Source organism: Python bivittatus, unplaced genomic scaffold (assembly GCF_059951505.1).
Source record: "Python bivittatus isolate LINGU-HERP-01145 unplaced genomic scaffold, Pbiv_v1 ctg000690_np1212, whole genome shotgun sequence".
Classification (NCBI taxonomy): Eukaryota; Metazoa; Chordata; class Lepidosauria; order Squamata; family Pythonidae; genus Python; species Python bivittatus.
In genome coordinates this window covers 19,713,274-19,737,239 of record NW_028277096.1, presented here as the reverse complement: position 1 = coordinate 19,737,239, position 23,966 = coordinate 19,713,274, and the positions used below count along the sequence as shown (strand labels likewise).

Sequence of the window (23,966 nt, the reverse complement as noted above, 5' to 3'; positions counted from 1 at the left end):
CTTAGATATTTTCAGCCTGTTTTCTAATGAATCTGGGAGCTATGTTGCCCGTGAAGAGATGGAGAGGATGCTTCACATAGTTGATGGGAAAGTCCCCGACAGCCTAAAAAAATGCTTCTCAGAGGTAATTCCTGATGATTGCCCACCTTCTGTTTTTTTCTTCTCAGTTTTTTCTGCCTTAATACCAATCCTGCTTTTAATGATGCTAATTTTGGCAGTGTTGCTGTACTAATTTTTTTAAAATATAATAACAGATGTATTAAATGATTGGTCCCCAAAATCATATTGATTTAAAATGTTGCTCCTGAAAACCAGTTGGTGTTAAGGGAGAGACAATCTAGTTGGAGCAGATTCTGCTTTCTGATCATGCCTCCCTCGTTCCATTTTTAGACAAACGTTTACTTTGGCTGCGCTTCATGTAATTGTACAGTAAGCCTTTGATTTAACAGACTTTGGTTTAGTGCACCTCATATTTAATAGACTAAATCTGTTGCGTAAGGATCTGCTCCTATAGGGCTTTGGGGTGGCAAGGGAAGGAGGGAGAGGGCTAGGAAGGTTGTGGATGGGCTGGCTGCCAGGTGGGATGGGCCACTGTGTAAACTGCTGAGGACAGAGGGGAGACAGCATCCCCCACCCGTGTCCTCCTGGTTATTAGGGTTAAGGTAAACTCTCAGTTTACTGGATGTTTGGCTTTAATAGGCACCTTTCTCCCCATTATCCCGTTCACTTGAGGGTTTATTGTGTTGGATGCATTTGTAGACTGTGGGATGCTTTCAGTCAGCCTTGTGTTTTAACAATCTGCTCAAGCTCCATACGTGACAAAAAAGTGGCAAGCTGGCAAAGGAGGGAGGAATTATATTGCCCATCCCTCCCTCCCTGGCTTGTTGCTTTGTGGTTTTTTATTTTATTTTATTTTATTTTATTTTATTTTATTTTTTTGCTGTCTAAAAGAAGGCAGTTTGCCAAAAGGAGGCTTATCATGGCTTTCCATCCTCCATAGTGGCATCTGGAGCTTGCATCACAATGCTGCGTCTGCCATCTTGCCTGTTTTGACCATCTCACAGCAGATGCTGCTGATCCTCCCCCAGCCTGCTAGGTGGCAAACAAACCATTTTTGTTTACCAGCATCCATTCCAATATTGTTCCTGCAGTAGAAGGAGCTTCCCCTCTTACACAGCCAATGTGGTGATGGAGGCCTGGAAACAAACTTGTGTGCTAGGAATTTTTATTTGCCTCTTTTCTTTTTTTATATATATAATTTTTTATTAAGAAATTTGATTATAATAGTAAAATCTAACTAAATCTAACTAAGCTTAAAGAAAGAAAAGAGAATAGAGAGGAGTAAAAAGTGCAAGGAAAAAGAACGTTAAAAAAAGAGAAGAGAAAAGTAAGAATATGATAAAGAAAAAAGAAATATATAAAGAAGTGACTTCCAACGTTCATCACAAGTATAAACAAATTTAATAACTCTTCACCCTCTCTGAAGTTTTAAAATTAAAATTTTCTTTTGTTCAGTATTGAAGGCAGACTCCCCAGCGTTTTCCAATGTGTCATTCCGAAGGTCTCTAATAACTTAGAAATAGTTAATGGGCAATTTCTGAAAGTGATTAGAAAGTGACGTTTGCCACCGTAGTGTCCTTTAAAAGTCTCTGCCACAATTGCGAGCAAGATGGCTAATTCTGTCATCTCCTGGCTCTCAAACCTGCAGAAAACTGCTGTCCTGTGGTCTCCTTGTAAGGAGCAGCCATCCAGAGCACATGTAGGCAATCTCCCATCTTCTTCTTATCCGGAGAGGTTCTGAGGAACTGGTCTACTCACCAGTTCCTTGGTCTTTGCCAGTCATTGGCTCCACTTTCGCAGAGCCGTCTTCAGTTCACCATACCTCCCCCAGAAGCCTTATTTGCCTCTTTTCAAGGCTGTTTTACAGACCTGTCTTTATAACAATTCTACCTGCCTACTCGCCTTGTCAGTAAAAATGGCAGATTAGTAGCTGGCCAGGTTGAAAATATCATGGGGAGGTTGATGTTTTCAAGCTCAACAGTTATCAGATGTCAAGCTGCTATTCAGATTTTTTTTAAGTAACCAACATGGTTACATTACTCTGTTAGACACCCTCTTCCAAAACTTGCCACAGAACCTGCTCAAGTTGGAAAACTGTGTCATGGCTGTGCTAGGAATGGAGTGTGTCTCCTGCACATGATGCTGCACCCCCACTTGTCTTTTTCTAATGTAGAGAACACCTTCCACCCCTGAAGAGAAGGGAGCACATTTCTGTCTTCTCTCACCACCCGCTCCATCATTTTTGATGGGAGTATGAAGCCATCTTGAGCATCAGGCTTCTGGCTACTGCTTTTATGGTTTTATTGCTGATGGGTCTTAATTACTGTTCTGAATATTTGTTCTTCTGTGATTTTACTGCATTGGAAGTTGTTCTGGGAAAGTCTCAGTTTGAAGGACAGCATACAAATTTAATAAATAAGTCCTGATTTGCAGAGTTGTTGCGTTTCTGCTGGTGGCCCTATGCACATCCTTTGTGCTTGGGGCTCATTAAAATTCTATCTGTGAAAAGCAGTAGTATAGTTAAAACGTTGGCATACCTGAGAATTAAGATTCTGCAAAGTTTGTCAGTTGCTCCCCGTGTATTGTCAATCTAATTTGATGCAATGTGGGTTGAAAGTTGAACAGAAACATGGTCTTACCTCAGACAAAAGAAGCCCATGGGAAAGTTCAGTGAGGAGCGTTGGATGATATTTTGTTGTTGAGCAGGTCTCTCCTTTCTTCAGTGGTTTTGGATTCAGTGGTTTTGGTTTAAAACAAAAACTTGCATTACACCAGCCAGATGTTTCAACAACCTCTTTCAGATTAAGGGGCTTGTTTTAAATTCTGCTGCCAGTTTTGGAGTGCTTAATGGCCCATTTTTTTCCCCACTCCAAAGAGTTGCTTCTTCTTGAATAGTTAATTAATGGATTAATTAGGTGGTCTCTCCCAGTACAGACTAGGATAGTAGTGGTAATCACAATTGCAGAAAAAGATACCTTTTCTCAGATCTCTGCCTGGTGTCGGGATGTGCAGCCTTAGGCCTTCAAAATCTTGCTAAACTATAGCTAGAACTCCTAGCCTAAGGATGCTGGGAACTGTTGTTCAGGAAAATCTGACTGAACCTAAGTGGGGTGGCATTGATTCATTAATCTCAGCATCCCCTCCATGGCCATGAAAAGAAAACCATTTTGATGTATATATACACTTGTTTACTTTGGACACATTATGTGAAGACACAGCTCTCTGGAGAAGGCTCTATTGCTGGGAAAGGTGGAAGGAAAGAGAAGGAGAGGACGACCAGCATCAAGGTCGATGGACTCCATTACAGTGGTGATGGGGGCACCAATGGAAGACCTGAAGGAGCAGGTTGGGAACTGATCGTCATGGAGAAAATCTATCTATATGTGGTTGCTAAGAATCAACACCGACTTGATGTCACATAGCCAATCAATACACATTCACATACATACATAATATATTTCTGCCTGTGCTTTCAGTGTATTCCGTAGTTTTAAAATAATGGCACACTCTGGGTTTTCCTAGCCTGGTGCACTCTAAATCACACCTTCCCCTTCTCCCAGCATTATAGACTTGTTGGCTGGATATTCTGCAAGCTGCAGTCATAGCACATCAGAAAGGTGGATTGCAGTTTTAGAAGTACAGTACAATAAGGTGGAGAGAGAAAAAGGAAAAACATGCATTTAGGTAATGCGGCCTCTGAGTAAGATTGTTCAAAGAGGGGAGGAGTCCACAATAATTGGTCACTATCAGGCTGACCAAAAGGGGCCAGCGGTAGAATGGACCACAAATGGCACCCTAGAAGCAGCCAAGTCAAGGAGTAACTTTTGGCCAGTTAGTTTGTCTGTCAGTGTTTGGAGACATTGGAGGCTGTGAGTTCTGCCTGGAGCTCAGGATAAAACCACACTAACCAACCACCCAACCAGATAAAGAAATAAGTGGTCCTACTGATAGGGACTTTCAGTTTGTGCAGTACTGAGCCCCTCTTTTGCTTCCTAAGACTTCTGCCTGCCTTGTTTGCATAGTGACAAAGGAACCAGCCTACTTTTGCAACTGTGGGTTTCCTTTCTGGTGTGGCCTGCAAGAGTTGCTTGAACAAAAGGGATTAATTTCCAGCAAAGCAAAGAAGAGAGTATTTGAGCTTCACCCCTGCTGAGAGGTTAACCTTTAAGCAAAGAAATGTCTTTGAAATAGTACTGCTAAGCAAGTCAATAAAAGTAATATCCAAGCACCATTAAACCCGAAGCTCAGTCAAAAGGCACTTATTTGCTAAAGATTCAGTATTTGATATTCAGAATTTTGTAAGCCTGATGAAAAGTTGTTCAGCTTAATTTATTTCTACTGGAAGGTCATTGATAATATTGTAGAAATGTAGCTAAGCCTGTGAGTGTTCCTCTACATTGAAGAATGGGGTCTACTGCGTTGTTCTGTATTTAACATCTAGTTTTGAGGATTTTCTAGTCAACCCTGTAACCCACTGGGTCATCCTTTGAGAGAAAGGTAGTGCAGTCTGATGTGACCAGAATGAACACTACATTTTAGGCTGACCATATTATCTTTTACCCCAATGCTGGACGGTTTTGTGATCATCTAAGAAGAGTATATATCATAAACAGAAAAGTAGTTGTAGTGGCAAACAAACTTTAATAATAAGTCAATAATTACTTACCTAAATAGATAAACAGAATGACCATGGCAGGCAAAAGAGCACTGAGAGTGGGAGTGACTTCCAGCTTCCTGCCAGCTTCCCCATTGACTTTGCTTGTGGGAAGCTGGCAGGAAGTGTCAGAAATCACAATCATGTGACCGCGGGGACGCTGCAACAGCTGCAACTTTGCGAATAAAACTAGTCTGAACATTGTGGAAATTTCAATTCCACAGGAGTAATGGGTCCCAGATTTTTTACGCATTCTTTAAACGGATTTTAGGTACCTTGATTCAAAAATTGTTGCAGTCTAATGCAGCATTTGGGCTAACTTGAGGGTACAAACAGACAAACAGATAAACATAATGAGAGTTTTAGTAGTATATAGATAAAGATTCTAGCCCTCATGTAAGACACTTGCAAATACAGATGGTTTCAGTGTCTTAGCCTGTATAACATCTTCTTTCCATAATATATGTTGTACCCAAGTCATCTAACTCAATCTGGCATCTAGAAATTCTGTCTTCACACCCAACTTGAAGAATGCCACAGGCGAACAATTCAAGCATATCTGTCTTTGCATAATTAGGGCTACCAAATTCATTTTTTGGACTTCTGAAGCATTTAGACTACAAAAGGAGTTGAAGAGTCTGACTTAAAATATGCAGCCTTGTTTTCTGTCCTCCAGAAATGTCTTGGGTGAATTTTCTTTTGAAATGAAAATGGCTTTCTCTCCTGGATTTTAGGTGCCTGTCAATCTCCAGAGCATGCTTCTACTCCAAACTGTATGTCATGGAAGTGTTACCTTCCCACAGCAAGCTTCTTTCTTTGCTCAGAGCAGAAGCAGATACATCTTCAAAGCTGCTTATGTAATGGATTCATTATATGCCCCCTCTCTCCCCCAGCAAGATTGCAGCTTTTCCACTTCAGCTCCAATCAAATTCAGCCACATGGCCAAGGGATTGTAGGGTTTGTTGTCCATGACATCTGCTGGTAGCTTAGGTATTATCTCTTCCAATTTGAGCTGGTGACTTTGGACACATGTTCCTGGCAAAAGTACAAGAGTAGCTTGTCATTACCTTCTTCTGCAAAGTTTTTTGGCTTCCCAGTTTAGCCTACAGTTCTGGGATTCCCTGGAGGTCTCCCATCTAACTACTACCCAGGTTTCACCCTTTTTAGCTTTTAAGCCCAGAGAAGGTCAACCATATGCGGCCATTGCTGATGTATGGCAGTTGCTTGCTGGTAGCCTGATAGGTAAAGACTGGGCTGTAGTTATGAAACCTCTTCACCAGAACTCCCTAGATGGCCTTAGGTCAGTCTTACCACCTCCCCTTTGCAAAACCAAGAGTTCTGGGCATTTAACTTACAGTATTGCAACTAGCTAATATATGGGAGGGGACGCGGTGGCGCAGCGGCTTAATGACGCTGAAAGTTGCCGGCCAGAAATGGTCGACGCTTCAGCGGTTCGAGTCCAGCCTTCGCGTTAAACAGGGTGAGCTCCTGTTTCCTCCCCGGTTCCTGTCAACCCAACAGGTCGAAAACTCACGTGAGTAGACAAATGGGTACTCTCACTCCGGTGGGAAGAAAAATGCTGGTGGCGCCTTGCAAAAAAGGAGTTGGGAGCAGTTGCCGGTAAGCGCGAAAAACCGCGCGCGCCCGAAAAGGGCGCGAAGCAACGGAAACCCCGCCTCCTGCACTCGCCAGCTGGGCTCTGCCCTAGGAAGGAGGCTCTGGCAAACCACTTCCGAAAAAAACAGTTGCCTTGAAAACTGCAAGGACTCGTCCAAGCAGTCACTGCAGGGTCAGCAATGACTGAGCGCAGACAAATAGATAGATAGATAGATAGATAGATAGATAGATAGATAGATAGATAGATAGATAGATAGATAGATAGATAGATAGATAGATATATGGGAAGTGCTCTAAGAATAGTCAGTATTTGTGCTCAGTTTCTGCACATAGTGGTTGGCATTTGGATGTCACCTTTTGGGGTGTGTGAGAGTGGCTGTTGCCACCAGATGTGCATTTGGTGGCAGGTTCTGCTTTAACTACTTGGTGAGGCACAAAGCCAACTGACTGTTTGCCAGCTGCAGTCAGAGCCGCCTTGTACATGGCAGGCTCTTTCCGTGCCTTAAGAAGGCTCAATCCAAGCCCCGGACGCATACAGTCCATAGCTGTATTTCTCAACCTTGGCAACTTTAAGATGAGTGGATGTCAACTCCCAGAATTCCCCAGCCAGCATGCAGCTTTCAACAGGTTGGACTGTTTTTCCTTTTGTGAAAAAACAGATTTGTTGTTGTTGTTTAGTCATTAAGTCGTGTCCGACTCTTCGTGACCCCATGAACCATATTGCGCCAGGCCTTCCTGTCCTTCACTGCCTCCCTGAGTTTGCTCAGTTTCATGCTCATTGCTTCAGTGATGCTATCTAACCATCTCATCCTCTGCCGTCCTCTTCTCCTTTTGCCTTCAATCTTTCCCAGCATCAGGGTCTTCTCCAAAGAGATCTCTCTTTGCATTAGGTGACCAAAGTATCTGAGCTTGAGCTTCATTATCGATCCTTCCAATGAGCAATCAGGGTTGATTTCCTTTAAGATTGACTGGTTTGACCTCCTAGCAGTCCAGGGGACTCTCAAGAGTCTTCTCCAGCACCACAGTTCAAAGGCATCAATTCTTCGGCGCTCAGCCTTCTTTATGGTCCAGCTCTCACAGCCATACATTGCTACTGGAAAAACCATAGCTTTGACTATGCGGATCTTTGTCGGCAAGGTGACGTCTCTGCTTTTTAATATGCTATCTAGGCTTGCCATAGCTTTCCTCCCAAGGAGCAAGCGTCTTTTAATTTCATGGCTGCAGTCTCCGTCTGCGGTGATCTTGGAGCCCAAATAAATGAAGTCTGTTACTGCTTCCATTTCTACCCCTTCTATTTGCCAGGAGAAAAAACAGATGCCAAATAGGAATTGAGCAATTCAGCCTTTTTCCTGTTGTCCGTCACCATCTCACCATCTTCTCCAGCCAGTCAACCAACTATTTCCTTGACATTCCTCTTGTTCCATGCCCTTTTGTTTTTATTTCTGGCGTTTATTGCAAGCCCCAGGTCATTCTAAGCCTTAGCTTTCTTGATCCCATCTTCACAGACCTGAGCTGTTCTCATATTCTGCATTTTTATATACAGGGAGTCCCCAGGTTAAGAACGCCCGGTTTAAGAATGACCCGTAGTTAAGAATGGAGCCTATTGTAGCAAAATTCAAGTTAAATACACAATGATTTGAGTTAAATACACAATGGTTCAAGTTAAATACACAATGGTTCGAGTTAAGTACACAATACTACTTATATAGTATTAAATAATAATACCGTTCTGGCTTACGTCAAATACTTACATTTGACTTGAGGACAGACCTTGGGAACGGAACTTGTTCTTAAACTGAGGACTACCTATATACTCTTCTTTTCATTTTTTAAAACTTGTCCTTTTTGTTTCTCAGTTTATCAGAGAGCTCTTTGCCGATTCTTTCAGTCATCTCCCATTTTTTTCCTCTGGTATTTTTTGAGTTTGGGACTTAATTATCTTATTTTTCAAAATGTATCAACCCTCCTGAACTGTTATTCCCCCTCAGGATTTCCATCTATGAAATTCTTCCTAGTTTTTCCTGTAGCTCGTTGAACTTAGCTCTCTTGAATCTGGCTACTATTCAGTTCTCCCTGCCTGCAGTACTGTATGGGTGATTTTTTTTTTTAGATTTTTTTATCCTGCCTTTATTATTTTTATAAATAGCTCAAGTCGGCAAGCATATCTAATACTCCTTCCTCCTCCTATTTTCCTATTCTAGGATAATATAGAATTCTAGGATAATATAGTCACTGTCTCCCATGGTTCCTACAGCTTTCACTTCCTCAACCATTTCTTCCCTGTTAGTAAGTATTAAGTCCAGTATAGCTGATCCCCAATTCTTTCCTCCTCCTTTCAAACAATGACAGAGCTCTGTAGGTAAACGTTTAATAAATGTAAACGTTTATTAAAGATATTAAAACCTGAAACCCGTTGTTAACTGCAGAAGGCCCCTTGGTAAGAGCTGTGTGACACTGTGATAGAAAAGATTTGTTCTGCTGTTGCACATAACCGCGGTGTGTCCCCCACCCTGGTGCTAGTGATGTATTTTTGCAAAACTCTGCTGGAGACTTTGTCATGCTAACTAGCCCAACACTGAAATATATTCTCTTTTACCAAGCTGTCTATTCCTGATAAGCTAGCTTGAGGCAGAAGCTAATCCTTTTGTGCCAAAGGGTTAAAAATACATGCATGCAAGTACGGTGCTCCTAAAGTTAATCATAGTTTTCTTTCATGGTGGTTTTGAATGCTGTAGCAGGGTCTGCATTTGAAAAATAAGCTATCTGTGCTGGCAAAGGAACTGGGAGGAATTTTTTTAAAACCAGGTATTTGGCTGCCATTACAATGAATTGGAAAACAACAACAGTCGTTTTAATTAAAGAGGACCTGAAGGATTTTTCTCTCACTCATCAAGTGCAGAGTCTGAGAAAACGTTATTCAATATTCTATTGCAATCAGCGGGCAGGCATATAAATGCAGGGGGCTGTTTTCTTGCCTATTTCTTTCTTGTCTTCTGGCTTGCAATCACATCTTTAATCTTTCCCTAACTGCTACTGGCTTAGCTGCTCTGATGTCACAGCATCTCCCAGCACTTCTGATTGACCATTATCACCACAGCTTTGATGTCAAAAAGGAGTAGGTGGGGCCAGGTAGCTGTAGATAGGGAAAAGGGACATCAACTTTGTTTTCTAACAAGAGCCTTTGTCTCGTACTTTTATTTTTTTTTATAATAATTTGATTACAATTGAAAAGATAAAAACTAATACAAACTAAAAAAATATAAGAGTAAAAAGAAAAATTGGAAAGTGCAGAAAAGAAAAAACTATAGAAAAAAAATAGAAAAGAAGGGAAAAAAGGAAATGTATATATATAGAAGTAACTTCCCCCTTCATTGCAACAAATACAAACAATTTTAGTAACTTATCACCTTCTCTTAAAATACAACAAATGCTCTCTTCTTCCTATGTCTCATCTCTTAACTATAAACAAAATCTTAAAACCTCATCATTCATTCCTGGTCAGCAAAAGTTCATTAAGGGTTACCAGAGATAACTACATATTTATTTTAACCTTGATCAAATAGACCAACTTTATATTCCTTCCTTGTACTTTTAACAATCTTGGTTTTTAATCCCTTCAAATAATGTCCTAAAACTTGATTTCTTTTCATTTTTTCTTTGTCCCTTCTCAGAAAATCCTTCAAAACTTTAACAGGTCTCTTTTGTAAATCCAGTATAGAAAAGTTATCCAAATCGCTCTTTTGGTTGTTATTTGTATGTCCCTTTTAATTATTAAAACATCTACCGGTTTCATTTATATATCCAGTATGTAATCTTTTTCCACATCATTCTTGTAGCTTGTCATTTTTAAATCCACATTCAAACCAATTTCAGTCTTGTCTGGTAGAGCTTGTTTTTCTTTGGTAACATAATTTACACACCATCTATCTATGATGACAGACATTCTTAAAATTAACTTCTGAGTCCATTGTTCACAAATATCCTTCAAAATGTCCAGCATTAAAGTATTTTACTCCATTCTGTGTTAATAAATTGACTTTGTGTTCTTTAATTGTAAACTTTAGTTTCTTCTAGTTCCCTCTAGTGTCCAACCTTCAAAGTCCTATCCTATCATGTTTTTTTCCCCCTAAAGAATCCAAACAACAGCAATTTCTCATGGGAAGGATCCTTATAATTAATTTCAAAGTCTTATTTCAAGTCCATCTGGACCCTTAGTCCATTTTTTACTTTCAAAAATCAACACTCTAAACACCCTTTTGCTGTTTATTCCAAAAAGTAAAAATTTTCTAAGTCCTTAAACTTGTACTTAAAACTTCTTTCACTTAGGAGAAGGAGACTCACCCAGTGAATGTGATAAAAACTTGGTTCTTATTATTTGAAAAGAAATAAAAAGGTAATTCCAAAAGTGATTAAGAAATGAGGCTCGGCCAAGCTTTATGTCCATATAGACTATGTTACAACTGTGAGCTTAGATGGAATCCCTCAATTCCCAGCCACTGAACTCATAAGCCGATCACAAAAACCTTGGTTTCTGCAGTCTATTCATGAGGAGCAGCTGTCCAGAGTACATGCAGGCAATCTCACAATCTCTCCTTTCTCTGGAGAGATTTTGCTGGCCATGATCCAGGATCTGGCTGCCAATCTCCTCTGTAAACACTGTCCCTGCTCCTTCAGGGACATTTAGCTCACCATGTCTTCACCCAAAATCCTAATAAGAGCCGTTGTCTCAACCAGTGACAGTGCTAGCTCACCGTTGTCTGGGCTCACATGCCTAAGCAAGATTTTGCCTATTCAGTACTTGGATGAGAGACCACCAGGAAATACAAAAGCTGTAGGGTAGGCTAGGAAGTTGAAAAACATCTTGGAAAAAGGCAGTGCAAAGCACTTCTATGCTGTTGCCAAGAAAATTATAAATGAATGAATGAATATACTAGGAATCAAGCTTGACTCAAAGGCATTGTTACTTTTTCAAGGTTTTTGATAAATGTGGAGTCCAGGTACTCTCTGAGCTTGGATGTTTGCTTGCAGACATTTCATTACCCAATTAGGTAACATCATCAGTGCAAGTGAGTGCGGGGTTTACTCCCTGTTTATATACAGTAGCTTGCCTTGCCAGTGTTGGTGGGGGTGGGGCTTTTTCCTTGGTGGTTCCTTGATTAGGGTATTTTCTGCTTGATTGATCTTTGATAAATTTCATGGCGATGAGCTTTTGAAAGGAGATTGATGGAGTCTGTGTGGTGCTTTTTGCCCAGGCTGAACAAATTGTACTGTTTGTGTATGTGATTTCAATTCTGTATTTCCAGTGCCTCCCATAAGATCTTTTGAAATGGGAAAACTCCTACAACTCTGGTGGCTGGGTCAGTTGGCAGCAGATGAATTGAGTCTAAAGATTGGTTTGGTTTAAAAAATACCAAACCAGTAAATTCCTTTTACTGCTCACAATGCCCCATATCCAGTCTGCCTCATATCCCTCAATCAAATTAAAATTATATTGACTTATTTTTGTTTTTAATGGCTGAAAACTATCAGCCAATATTATGAGATTTTGGCAGAATACTCAGATCCTCATATAAGATCTGTCCATATATCTTATATTTATTTTTTAAAAATGCAGATGTAGGATCTAGGACACACATGTGGCTGAATGTCCTGTTGTTGCTTGCTCCAAAAGTATAGTTTACAATAAATTGGTGGGGGTCTATTAGTAGGGGAGGGGTTGACCAACTGGGGCATATTTCACATAGAGGCCCTTATAGCTACTTTTTCTTCAAAATAACATTTCCTAAAGGTGCAGGAAGCTGACCATGTGTTTATTTCAGTCATTTTTATAACACAGAGTCATGTTGTGAGCCTCTCAGTTTCTATTCTTAGCTGTCACTCAACTTTCTCCAACCTACATTGGCTGGGGATGATGTATATTGTATCCCACATACCTGGAGGATACCCCACCTGAGTAAGGCTGTTTTATCTTCTATCAGTAGCTGTAATCAGTGGATATGGCTAAAAAACAAAAAAGGGACCAAACTTCACAATTCATCTCTCCCTTTCCCTTTCGCTTTTATTGTAGGGTGAAAAAGTAAACTATGAAAAATTCAGATCCTGGCTGATGCACAATAAAGAAGCTTTCACATTTTCCCGCTGGCTGCTCTCCGGAGGAGTGTATGTCACACTCACAGATGACAGTGACACCCCCACCTTCTATCAGACCCTTGCTGGAGTCACGCACTGTAAGTAGCTGTCTTTTGTAAGAGCGACCTTGTTTTCTGCCACTGGGCCAAGCAAGCCTTGGTTAAGAAACGTATGGTTTCTCCATGTGATTTTTCAAGGAACAGCCTTCTTTTGTGCAAGAAGTTTGCTTTCTGTGGTCATTCTGCCCTTCCTCTAGGACTTCTGCCCTAGCTGCGAAAGTATATGTCTCTGTAGTTCTGGAATTGTAGGTTTAGCTGTACACTGATGTGCGAAATAGGTTTGATCAACTTGTTCATAATAGCTCAATTTGGTTGTCACCAGCCTAGGTGGAAGAGCAGGTATTTACTATGTTGTGTTTTTGAGTTGTGACTTTGCTGCATGAAAGCTGTGATTTCAAACCTCGGTTAGGGCCAACCACAGCTTGCGGAACTGAATGTCGTGCTGAATACATGTTGGATTGTCATCCTGCACCATTGCTCTCCCTGCAGCATGTCCTCATTGTGATAAATAATATTGCCTCCTTGGGTGTTCAGCAGGTAGAATTATTCATTCATGCCTTTTATTTATATCCTGTTTTTCCTACAAACCCCCCAAGATAATATACTTGATTTCTCTGTTTTATTTTACCAGTGCACCAACCTGTACATGGTTGGAAAAGAATTAATTGTCTCAATAATTATTCTCACAAAGGAATAGGATGTCCCCAGGCTATTCTGTACCATATTGCAGAATCTCTTGTGTCTTCATACTGGCTGATCCTTACCTTTTATTCCTTACCCTTTACCCCTGTTTTAGGATGGCACTTGTTCATGAGGTAATACCATTCAGGTTTCTCTCCCAAGTTTGTTACATTTGATGAGGATCTAAATGCCAAACTTTATAAAGCTCTCAGTGCAAGGCTTGCAATGTGCTGCGCCTTCGTGGCTCCTTCTAGTAGTGCCATGTGGGACCCCTTGCCAGAAGATTTTCAAGAGCTCCTATAATGAGCTTTATATTATTTCTTCTGAATTTTTATTTTGTCTTTTGCTTTTGACTTGAGATCTGCAAATGTTCCTCCTCACATTTACTGACAGTCTTGGGCTCCTGAAATTCATTATATTGGGATTTATTTGCATTCTTTAGAATATGGCCAGAGTCTCCCCTTTATGTTTCACAAGAGAGCAACAGAAAACTGATTGCTTTATGCTTGCACAGTTAGAGGCTGTACTCCAAAAGTTTTATTGCTTTCTGAAATATCCGTATTGGTTGTTGGATTTATAGTCTTAGTTGTCTTTTTCAGCAAGAATTTTCAGGGTGTTTCAGAATTCAGGAAACCTGAGAAATAGAGAAAGAAACAGTTCCTTCCTAGTTAATAGTTATTCCCTTGTACACATTCCCAATTTTTCCTTTTGTTGGCCCATCTTTTGGAATTCATCTTTATTTTAGATTCAGTGGTGAGCTCATCTCCATTGGAGGTCTTTGGATGGAGGCCAGATGGTCATTTGTTGTAGATGCTCTAGTGCAGTGTTTCTCAATCTTGGCAACTTTAAGACCTGTGGACTTCAATTCCCAGAATTCCCCAGCCAGCTTTGCTGCCTGGGGAATTCTGGGAGTTGAAGTCCACAGGACTTAAAGTTGCCAAGATTGAGAAACACTGCTCTAGTGGATCCTGTATTGATTCTGGCCATTATTCTGATGTGGTATAACAAGAAAGACCTCTTTGGAGGCTGTTCAGGAAATTGGGAGTTTGCTTATTTCTTAGTACCCCCTCTCCCCTGCCATACGCTGTTGTACCTATCCCATTCCTGTAAATCCCTCCCTATTAGAGAGGTGGTTTTCAGCTCTTTGCAAACCTTGGTATGACTTGCAGCTAGAAACACCCATAAGTCATGTACATTTATTTTCCACATTTTAACTCCAGAGAAGGATGATGAATCCATGCTCTCTAGATGTCTACAGTTACCATCCATGACCGCTGGTCTTTTTATTAGAAGCTGATGGGAACTGGAATTGAACCTTTAGTCTTAAGAGCATTTAGTAAAAATGAAGCCGCTCTGGCAGCAATAGAAAAGGCCCCAGTTGTGATCATTCTCACTGTCACCCACCTTGGAGCGAGAGGAGATCCACTTAGGGATTCTCACCCATCAGTAGAAAACGGACATGTTAACCAACAGTCTGTTTATCATAAAGCCTGCTCATTTGTTTTCTCTTTTGTTTTAGTTAAATTAAATAAGTTAAAGCTAAAAAAAAAAATTAAAAATGAAGCCCACGTATGCAGGAGGGGCTCAGATCACTCCTGCCTGTGACAGTATTTAGTAAGAAAACAATGACTAAGGGACAGTTAGTGTGATTGGTTTGGCTGCTGGAGCAGCCCAGGATGCTTTCAGAGTTTTCATCCAGGCTTGGTAAAACTGTGGTCAAATCTTGCTCCTATGAAAATAAGAATACGTTCTAGAGGGTAGGTGTGGGTAGCCTATGAGCTATATATCCCCCCCATCACATTCCAGGGTGGATGAGGCCCACCCAAAGCCTGGTGGGGCTTCTTTCAGGCTTTGGGGATTTTAGGGAGCAAAAAGTATTGAGAGTCTGAAGACTTTATTTTGAATCCTGAAAATCTCCCAGAGTTCCCCAAACTTTGGGGTGACCTTTCTTGCTTGGGGGCAAGGGTTGGGGACAGAATGGATGTCTTCAACCTCCCTAAGTTAAGGTTTTATCCCTTAACCCTCCCCGCAAACAAACCAGAAGTACAGACCTCACCAATTTATTGCCATAATGTCACGAGTTGTGCCCCCTTGGAGGCCAAAGTGTGGATTTTAGCCACAAGTTACGTTGTTTGCTCCTCTCTTGTCTCAAAGCGTCATAGGATTCTCCCCTCTAATCTCTTCCACTGTCTTTAGATTTCGCATGTCATTTCCTGGATGTGTCTGAGCATGTCACACTTGGTGACTCTGGCATTTTCACCACCCTGTGACTTTGCTTTCATTGTAAAGCCTGGCAGACTTTAGAGCAGCGTTTCTCAACCTCGGCCACTTCAAGATGTGTGGACTTCAACTCCCAGAATTCCCCAGCCAGCCTGGCTGGCTGGGGAATTCTGGGAGTTGAAGTCCACACATCTTAAAGTGGTCAAGGTTGAGAAACGCTGCTTTAGGGTGTCAGTTCACAAAATATAGTTCTATTACCCGACCATTGACTTGGGAATGGTTCAACCTCTACACTGACCATCCCTAATCTGGATTTTTTTGTTTAAGCTAGGAGATGACTCAGACAACCCCGAAATATTGTTCTTTTCCCTCTTTGTGATTGGTAGAAAGTAGTTGTTGAAGGATTGCAGTTCGTTTCCTTCCTCTCTCCTTCACACCCTCAAAAGTGAAGCTTCTGGGACAGGTGTGTTTATCTGAGTCCAAATTGGGGGCTTAAGACCGCATTAGGAGGCAAAAGTCTCTCCGTTCCCTCTCCTGTTTGCGCTGTTCTTATCTCTATTATTGTGCTTCTGATTTCCCTTGGGAGAAGGTCATAAAAATGTCACTTCGCTACGCGTGGCACTCAGACTGCTTTGTAACAGAAAATTGGAATAATCCGAGATATTGGGGAATAGGGAGCATGAAATTAATGAGATGGTCCGAAGCAGGAAATCACATGAGCGTGAACCTAGTAACAGGATTCTCAGGAGGGGCCAGGAAAACAGCTGTTGGAACACAACATCTGCCAGGTGTGCAACAGATTTCAGGGAATTCTCCCAACCCTGGAAAGTTTGCTATGGAAAATGTGGGTTAATGTTAGTTTCTAGGGTTTTCTCATTCCCAGTTGATTAAAAATCTCCGGTTGTCTGAAATGCACAGAGAAGTATAACCATTAAAACAAGCTCCTCTAAAATTAGCAGAAAGACTAATTTTTATTGGAACTGCTGGAGCCTCCATGAGGAATATAGTTGCTGCCCAACTTTGGGGACAAATCGATTGGAGACTGTATACCTCACTATCTGAAAGGTTTGGGGTTACGGTTAAGCGGAAAAAAGGAAGTTGGCAAAAAATATCCAAGGTGGTTTGCATTTAAGACATCTGGAGCCATTTAACATTAATTTCAACTTCAGCAATATTTTGCAACTGAGCTGTTTATTTTTTCACCTTCTGAAATGCTTCATTTGGGGACAGAAGGGACCGCATTTGTTTTGGTTTCTTGATGTGTGTGTGTGTAAGTGTGGGTGGATGGGTATTGTGGAACAGTATATTCAGTTTTAAGAAAAAAATGGGTAGTGATGCTTGGGCTTTTATACTGTTTTGGAGGTTTATTGCAAGCCTTTGGCCACTGACAGGCAGAACATTTTATTTTTAATTTATTCATATACCGAACATATCAATTGTTAACATACACTCCGTCTTTTTTGCCCACATTCTTTTAATTTTGCTCACTTTTTTCCTAGGCATGTCTCCTCTCCCTCCCCCAAATTTCTTTTAATGTTCAGCCCTTTATGCCATACAGTGCTGAATGAAGCTCTCATCCCACAATCAGTGGCCCTCCCCACTTTAAAGAGATCTGCTTGGGTCAGATGCCAAATTTGGTACCAAGTCCAGTTCTGGGCAACACACCTGAAGAGAAACCGGAATGGTTTAGAGAAGGACAGCAAGGACGATCAGGGGACTAAAAATTAAATTTGAAGTTTTCTGTTTGAAGGAGCTGGGCCCATTTTCCTTCCACTTGAGAAATCTAATGCTTCTCAATACCTGAAAGGATGTCACACAGAAAACACTCAAGACGTTTTCCTTATTGTCCCCAAATGCCGTGTCCTAAGTTATAGAAAGGACAGCTTTGGGTGAATGTTAGAAAGAGCAGAGTCATTGGGCAGTGAAACCAGTTCCCCTGAGAAATGGTGCGCTCCCCTTCACTGGATGCGTTCAAGCGGTCTATTAGGAATGTTTTTAATTTGGATTCCTACACTGAGCCCCCTCCAAATCTGTGAATCTAATACAGTGGCAGCCTTTTCTAGAAAAGTTTCCGAGAGTGTATGTTAGAATGATAGAGATGTTTCAAGTGACCTTTTGAAATCCTACAGTATTTTCTTTTAACATTTTTCTTTTCCTTTTTATAGTCTTTTAAACACCCGTCTCTAAGCTTCACTTGCTGCCTCTGTTTTCTGGGGATGATGTCAGCTGTAGTTGGAGGGCATCGGATTTGGGAAGGCTGTTTTAAATTATGTTGGGACTTATCTGGTACTTATGATAGGTTGATAAGTATAAATTGATGCAGTGCTCCCAGATGACATTTTAGTTGCGGCTTTTTGCTGCTTCCTGCTGCTTTTTGTATTGAACCTCTTTGAATAATATTGGTAAAGACATGAAAAATAGCCTTGATTAAAAATAGGGGAAAATAGTTTGCTTTGATTTTAGAAGTGGGGGAGGCCGAGTGAAGATAGGAAGCATTTATTGTGAAGCTCCAGTGGCTCTATTTAAATGTACTTAATGAGCCGAGATATCGAAGAAACATTGAAAATAAATATACAATTTTGCACTTGTAAATAACATTTATATTGGAAGGCAGATGACTTTAATTATGTCTCTCCATGGCCCAAAATTATAAAGAGAAATTTTGAAAAGTCACACCAAGTTGCACACGTTTGCCACTTTTAATCAAATTTTGTTCCATTTCATTTAAACCGTAAATATTCTTCCAACATAGACAGTAAAAGTTAGCACAACAGATTTTTTTTTCTTTTAAACTTTGGGGTTTTTTCTCCCTAAAACAGCTTCTGGTTTTATAGTGCAATAAACATCCAGCGCTATTCATAGACTTATGGAGCAATTCTCGTGTTTGCTCATAATGGTTCTTCATCCCCAAAGGAGAGAGGGAGCAGTTCCGCCATTGCTTAAGGAAGTGGTAGTCTGCCCCCTCCTGGAGAAGCTGTCCCCAGATCCAACTGTTTTGGACAACTGTCCTTCAGCAGGACGGAGAAGGTGGTTGCCTTGCAGCTTCAGAGGGCCCTGGGTGAAGCAGATGTTCTCAATCCCTTCCAGTTGGGTTTCAGGCCAGGGTATGGGACTGAAATGGCATTGACTGCATTTGTGGATGACCTGTGGAGGGAACAGGATGGGAGTAGTGCATCCAGTCTTACTCTCCTTAATCTCTCAGCAGCTTTCAATACCATCAACCATGGTATCCTTCAGGACGGGTTTTGGGGTTAAGAGTTGGGGGCAAAGTGTTTTGCTGGTTCTTCTCCTGCCTCTGGGGTCAGTTCCAATTGATGTTAATGGGGCGGGGAGAGGTCTCCTTCATGGCCCCTCTTGTGTGGGGTCCCTCAGAGTTTGTCTCTCCACTCCTTTTAACATCTGCTGGGTGAGGTCATTCATTTAACAGCTGCTGGGTGAGGTCATTCAATGGCACAGGGTGAGGTATCACCAGTACACTGATGACACTCAGTTGGTATGTTCCTAGCTGGCCAAGTGTTGCTGTGGAAGTTCTGTCTCAGTACTTGGAGGCTGTGGGGGTCTCTATGGAGACAAACAGGTTTCAACTCAACCTTAGCAAGATGGACTGACTTTGGGTTTCAGGGCCTCCTGAATCTGATGATTTTCCATCTTTAGTTCTGGGTGGAATTGCACTACCCGAGACAGAACCATTGTGCAGTTTGGGGGTTTTCCTGGATTCACTATGCCAGGTGGCAGCCATGGCCAGGGGACCCTTTGCACAGCTTTGTGTAGTGCACCAATTATGCCCCTTCCTGGTTCAGGGGTACTGTGCACAGTCATTTATGCTTTGGTCACTTCTTGAGTGGATTACTAAAATGCATCCTACATGAGGCTGCCCTTGAAGAACAACTGGAAGCTTCAATCGGTCTACATGTGGTGGAATGGGCATTCATTCATTCATTCATTCATTCATTCATTCATTCATTCATTCAATTTTTCGATCGCCCATCTCCCCCCAATGGGGGAACTCTGGGCGATTCACAACAAACATTAAAAACATAAATATATATAAATACATAAAACATTAATTAAAAACATTACTAAAAAGGAGAAGGAGAGTCCAAGAGGATGAAAAATCTGAGGCTGAAGACAGAAGGCCTCTATGGAATAGAGAATAGCCCCCATGCTTGAGGTATTCCCTCCCCACCCCAGGCCAGGTGGCAGACCCAGGTCTTCACAGCCTTACGGAAGGCCAGGAGTGTGGGGGCCAATCACACCTCCGGGAGCAGAATGTTCCAAAGAGCGGGGGCCACCGCAGAGAAGGCCCGCCTTCTGGACCCCGCCAGTCGAAGTTCTTTCACCAAGGGGGTCCGGAGCATGCCCTCTCGGTGTGATCAGGTGGGACGGGTTGAAGTCATAGGGGAGAGGCGGTCCCTTAGATAACCTTATTATGGGTGTGCCTCTTTATGCCATGTTACACTTTTGCTCCACAAGCTGCACTGGCTCTTAATTTGCTCCCAGGTGCAATTCAAAATGCTGGTTATTATCTATAAAGCCCTACCTAGCCTGGAGCCAGATATTTGAGGGACTGCCCTACTCCCATTGTTACTACCTGTCTTATTAGGCTGGGCAGGAGAAAGTGCTCCAGAGCCCCATCTGCTATTGTCATCTAGCAGGACCCAGGAAGCCTTTTTTGTAGCTGTACCTACCTTCTAGGAACACCATATTGCCTGAGGTAAAATTGGCCCCAACCCTGCTCACCTTTTGGAAAGCCTTGAAGACCTGGCTGTTTTCTTGGGTGTGGGTGTCGGGAGAATAATTGAGCCCACATTGTTGGGGTATGCTGCTTTTGGCAGCCACTTTGTCTTTTTGTAATGTATTTTTTTAACTTTTGTTAATTGCCCAGAGTTGCATTAGTGAGACAGGTGGCCATATAAAGATTTAAATAAATAAATGGCTGGCCAACTATAAAGAGGCATGGTGGAAATAATTGTTTACTGCCCCTCCATTTTCTTTCCAGAAAAAAAATTGCCTTTCTATACTTAATTTTTCAGAGAAGACATTGCAATTCAGTCTGAAGTCAGCAGCATCCACTGTAACCCATCACATGCCCTCACAACAAAGGAAATCACTTCCCCAGTGCATTTTTTTGGCTCAGTGAGGCTTTAAATCAAACTGACCAGTCTGTAGTTTCCTGGATGTACTTTTTTCCCTTCTTTGAAGAATGGAGAAACATTCGTTCTTCTCCAGTCTTGACACTGATGAGGTTCAAGCTCAGAGATCCTGGACATCAGGTTCCAGAGAAGAGAGTGAGAAGAGAAGTTCATGTTCTCCTTGTCAAACATTCATCTCCCCCCCCCCCCCACCATTATGCAGTGGCTTTCTTTGTCTGAATTAGTTTACAAGTCTTGGACAGCAAACTATCTCCCTTAATATTATAAAGTGGTGTTATCTGCTCTGAGTCCTTGGGTTGGAGTAGACCATAAATTGTGACTAAAGCCAAAATAGCACAGTGGGCAACAACTTCCTCTTGGATTCTTAAACCAGGAAAAATAAAAAGTTCATTTCTGTCAAAGGGTTTCCCAGGAGAGCAAGGATAACATCCTTCATGCCATTGCCACCATTGCAAAATGCTGCTGTGATAACACCAACTTCCTGGAGATCTCATTAGTGCATGTACAGTAGCTTGCTTGAAATTGTCAGAAGAGGATGGAAATGGGGTTTTGGAATTGACAATACAACGTTCAGTTACAGTTTGGGGCAATGGAAGATGGGTGGATTGGTGGCTAGAAGAAAAGGCCATATGGAATTCTCAAGGTACAGTGGTACCTCAGGTCACGAACGCTTCTGTTCACGACCAATTCGGGTCACGAACAGCACTGTTCGCAAAATTTTGCTTCCGTTCACGAATGCCAGATCGGGTGATGAACAGGATCTGTGGCCATTTTCCCTGCCGTGACACATGGTCGTGGCTTCCTGTAGGGAGGGGGACTCTCCCTCCAAACAATAACCGCCTCCCCACCCGCCTTCCTGTCCACACCAGAAGTCGCGTCGAGCAAGGTTAGCGTTCTCTCTCTTCGTGCTGTACGTTGTGTCATATTTTTGTGGTTTAAAAAAAAATACATATGGTTCAGAACGGATTAACCGTAATTACATTGAACCTTAAGGGAAAATTTGATTCGGGTTGCGACCAATTCGGGTTGCGACCAGAGTCGCGGAACGAATTAAGTTCGTGAACTGAGGTACCACTGTATCTTGAAATGATTTTGGTCCATAAGAGCTACTTGACAAATGAATATTTAATATTAGAGTGACCTTTAGTTATACGTTAAACTCAACTTAGTCTATCTCAAAAGTTTGTTATAAGATTAAATTCCAGGAGAGAAGTCTTTATATACTGCTTTAACTGCTTGGAGAAAGGAGAGAATGCCATTATAGTAAGTACATACATGACAACAATATACTAATTATAAGCATCTTGTAAAAAGATATTCACCTAATTGTCTTTCATGAGTCACCTACAAGCAATCAAGGAAAAAGCTCTTCTGAGCTGGAAATGACTTGATTCTATTTTTAATTTCTTCTTAATCATTCAGTGAAACTGACAGTTACTAATATAGTTACATATGAACCTGTACGTTGATTAACCTAGAGCCTAGTGACCTATTTTGCAAGTCTGTATTCATCACAAGGAATTCCATCCCATCTGATGAAACAGTGGCCCCTTTTCTGAATGTCCCCTTGCTTGATAAACATGAACATATTTTAGCAAGCTTTTGGACCCAGCAAAGCCCTCCTTATGTGATTTAATCTCTATGTCTTCACCTTCTGATCCTATCCTCTTACCTTCAGGGTCACAGCATGCCACTTTAAGAAGATCTTGTTGCCTTGGATCCTTTAATGAGCTGTTTATTTGAAAGTGAACAAATGGCAGAGTTAGTTGGAGAGGAGATCCAGACCATCTGATGGCCAAGAGAAAGCTTGCTTTTTGATGAGGAATGTTTTACATGGCTGGACAGCTGAACTTGGTTGGGAATTCTTACGTTAAGTGTCGGTGGTACAAGCTGGGTCTGGTAAAAATGTCAGGAATATGGTATGCTGCTACTGTTGTGAATCAAAAAGAATTGCCCCATTAGGTGGGTAGAAAGACTGAGTGTGAATGGGAGTGTGCATGTGTGTGGAGGAGGGGGGAGGTAAGGCAGGATGCGAGAGCTGAAATGGGAGAGGATAGAGTAGCACGGCACAGATGGATTATATGTGAATTGTCTGGAGTTGCAATATTACTGTATTGTCTCTGAACTAGAAGCAGAAAAAAAGAGTAGAAACTCCACACAGTGTAGCTGGATAATGTCAGAAAGTGAATGGATAATGTCAGAAAAGGGAAATAATTACATGGTTTAAACACTTTTATTTTGATTTCTGTCGCATGCGCCCATATACATACACACACGCACACACTTATTAACTCTTCAGAACTTCTATAATTTATCCAGATAGGAGTCCACATAGATAAGTGTGGGGAGTAGGGGAGGGAGAGGAGGGAAGAGTTTAAATACCTTGCTTTGGAAATCTCCAGCTGAGATGGTGATGTTAGGCAGGCATATATTAGGGTAGGCACACCCTTCTCTAAAAGAGTGCCAACTGATGGGACCCAGGAGGTGTGCCATTTCAATTGTGATACCTCTGAAATGATTCCCCTCCCCACCTTCCCTGGAACATGGCTGGCCCCAAGCCTGTTTGACCTTCAGAAAAGCAGTAAAAATTTGACTTTTTCATTAGGTTTGGGACTGGGATAAGTGGAACTTCCTATCTGGAGAGGGCTTTGAATGTGATTCCTTGGTTGCCTATTCATGTTTTTGGACTTTAATTGTTTATTTTGCTTTGTTTTTGATTCATTGTATGCCGCCTGGAGTTCCGGTGGGCATCCCTCTAAATTCTTTAATAAATAAATAAACGGGCATGTAAGTTGACAATTTAACAAAATGCTTGTCAGAACTAGGCATCTCTTTGTTCATCTTGTGTAAACTGATTTTCAAGGAAGGAGTGTAAGCAGGACTGGTTTGTAATTTGTTTTGATAGCATAAAGTCTGCCCATCTGGTCATTGAGAGAATGCCTGTTGAAAGTCCCCCGTCCTTGCAAATTTTAAGGGGTTTGGAGAAAACACACACCTTCCCTATAGCTGCCCCACATTATGGAACCCTCCCAACCCCCAGGTACAAGTGGCCCTCATCTTCCCTGCTTTTTGGAAGCAAGTGAACACAGTTTTACTTCATCGTGCCTTTGAGCAGAGCTGGATGTGGACACTGACCAAGTCTTTGATAGAAATATGTTTTATTAGTTTTATTTTATGGGGTTGTTTTAATTGTGCTTTATGTGCTTTAATTGTGCTTTATGGGATTGGAACAAACTGAAAATTTGTTAAACAAACCAGCCCATCTGAATAAAAGACGTCTACGTAGAAAACATGCAGTGTCAAAGCTATGTTTAATCAGTTTCATTATTATATGTTTTAAAGTGATCCAGTAGATGATTTGGCCAGTTGTCATTCTTTTTCTTATCTGTATGT

General features: G+C 41.5%; 1 protein-coding gene across 3 annotated transcripts in view; it reads left to right on the top strand.

Annotated features, from left to right (window-relative positions):
- Nucleotides 1–23,966, top strand: part of USP32 (ubiquitin specific peptidase 32) — a 155,069-nt gene that overhangs the window by 60,983 nt on the left and 70,120 nt on the right. For all 3 annotated transcript variants that reach the window (XM_088152594.1, XM_088152593.1, XM_088152592.1), the window contains exons 4-5: nt 6–124; nt 12,399–12,558. In XM_088152594.1, coding sequence (XP_088008720.1) covers nt 6–124; nt 12,399–12,558 — 279 coding nt within the window. The remainder of the gene's footprint in view (nt 1–5; nt 125–12,398; nt 12,559–23,966) is intronic.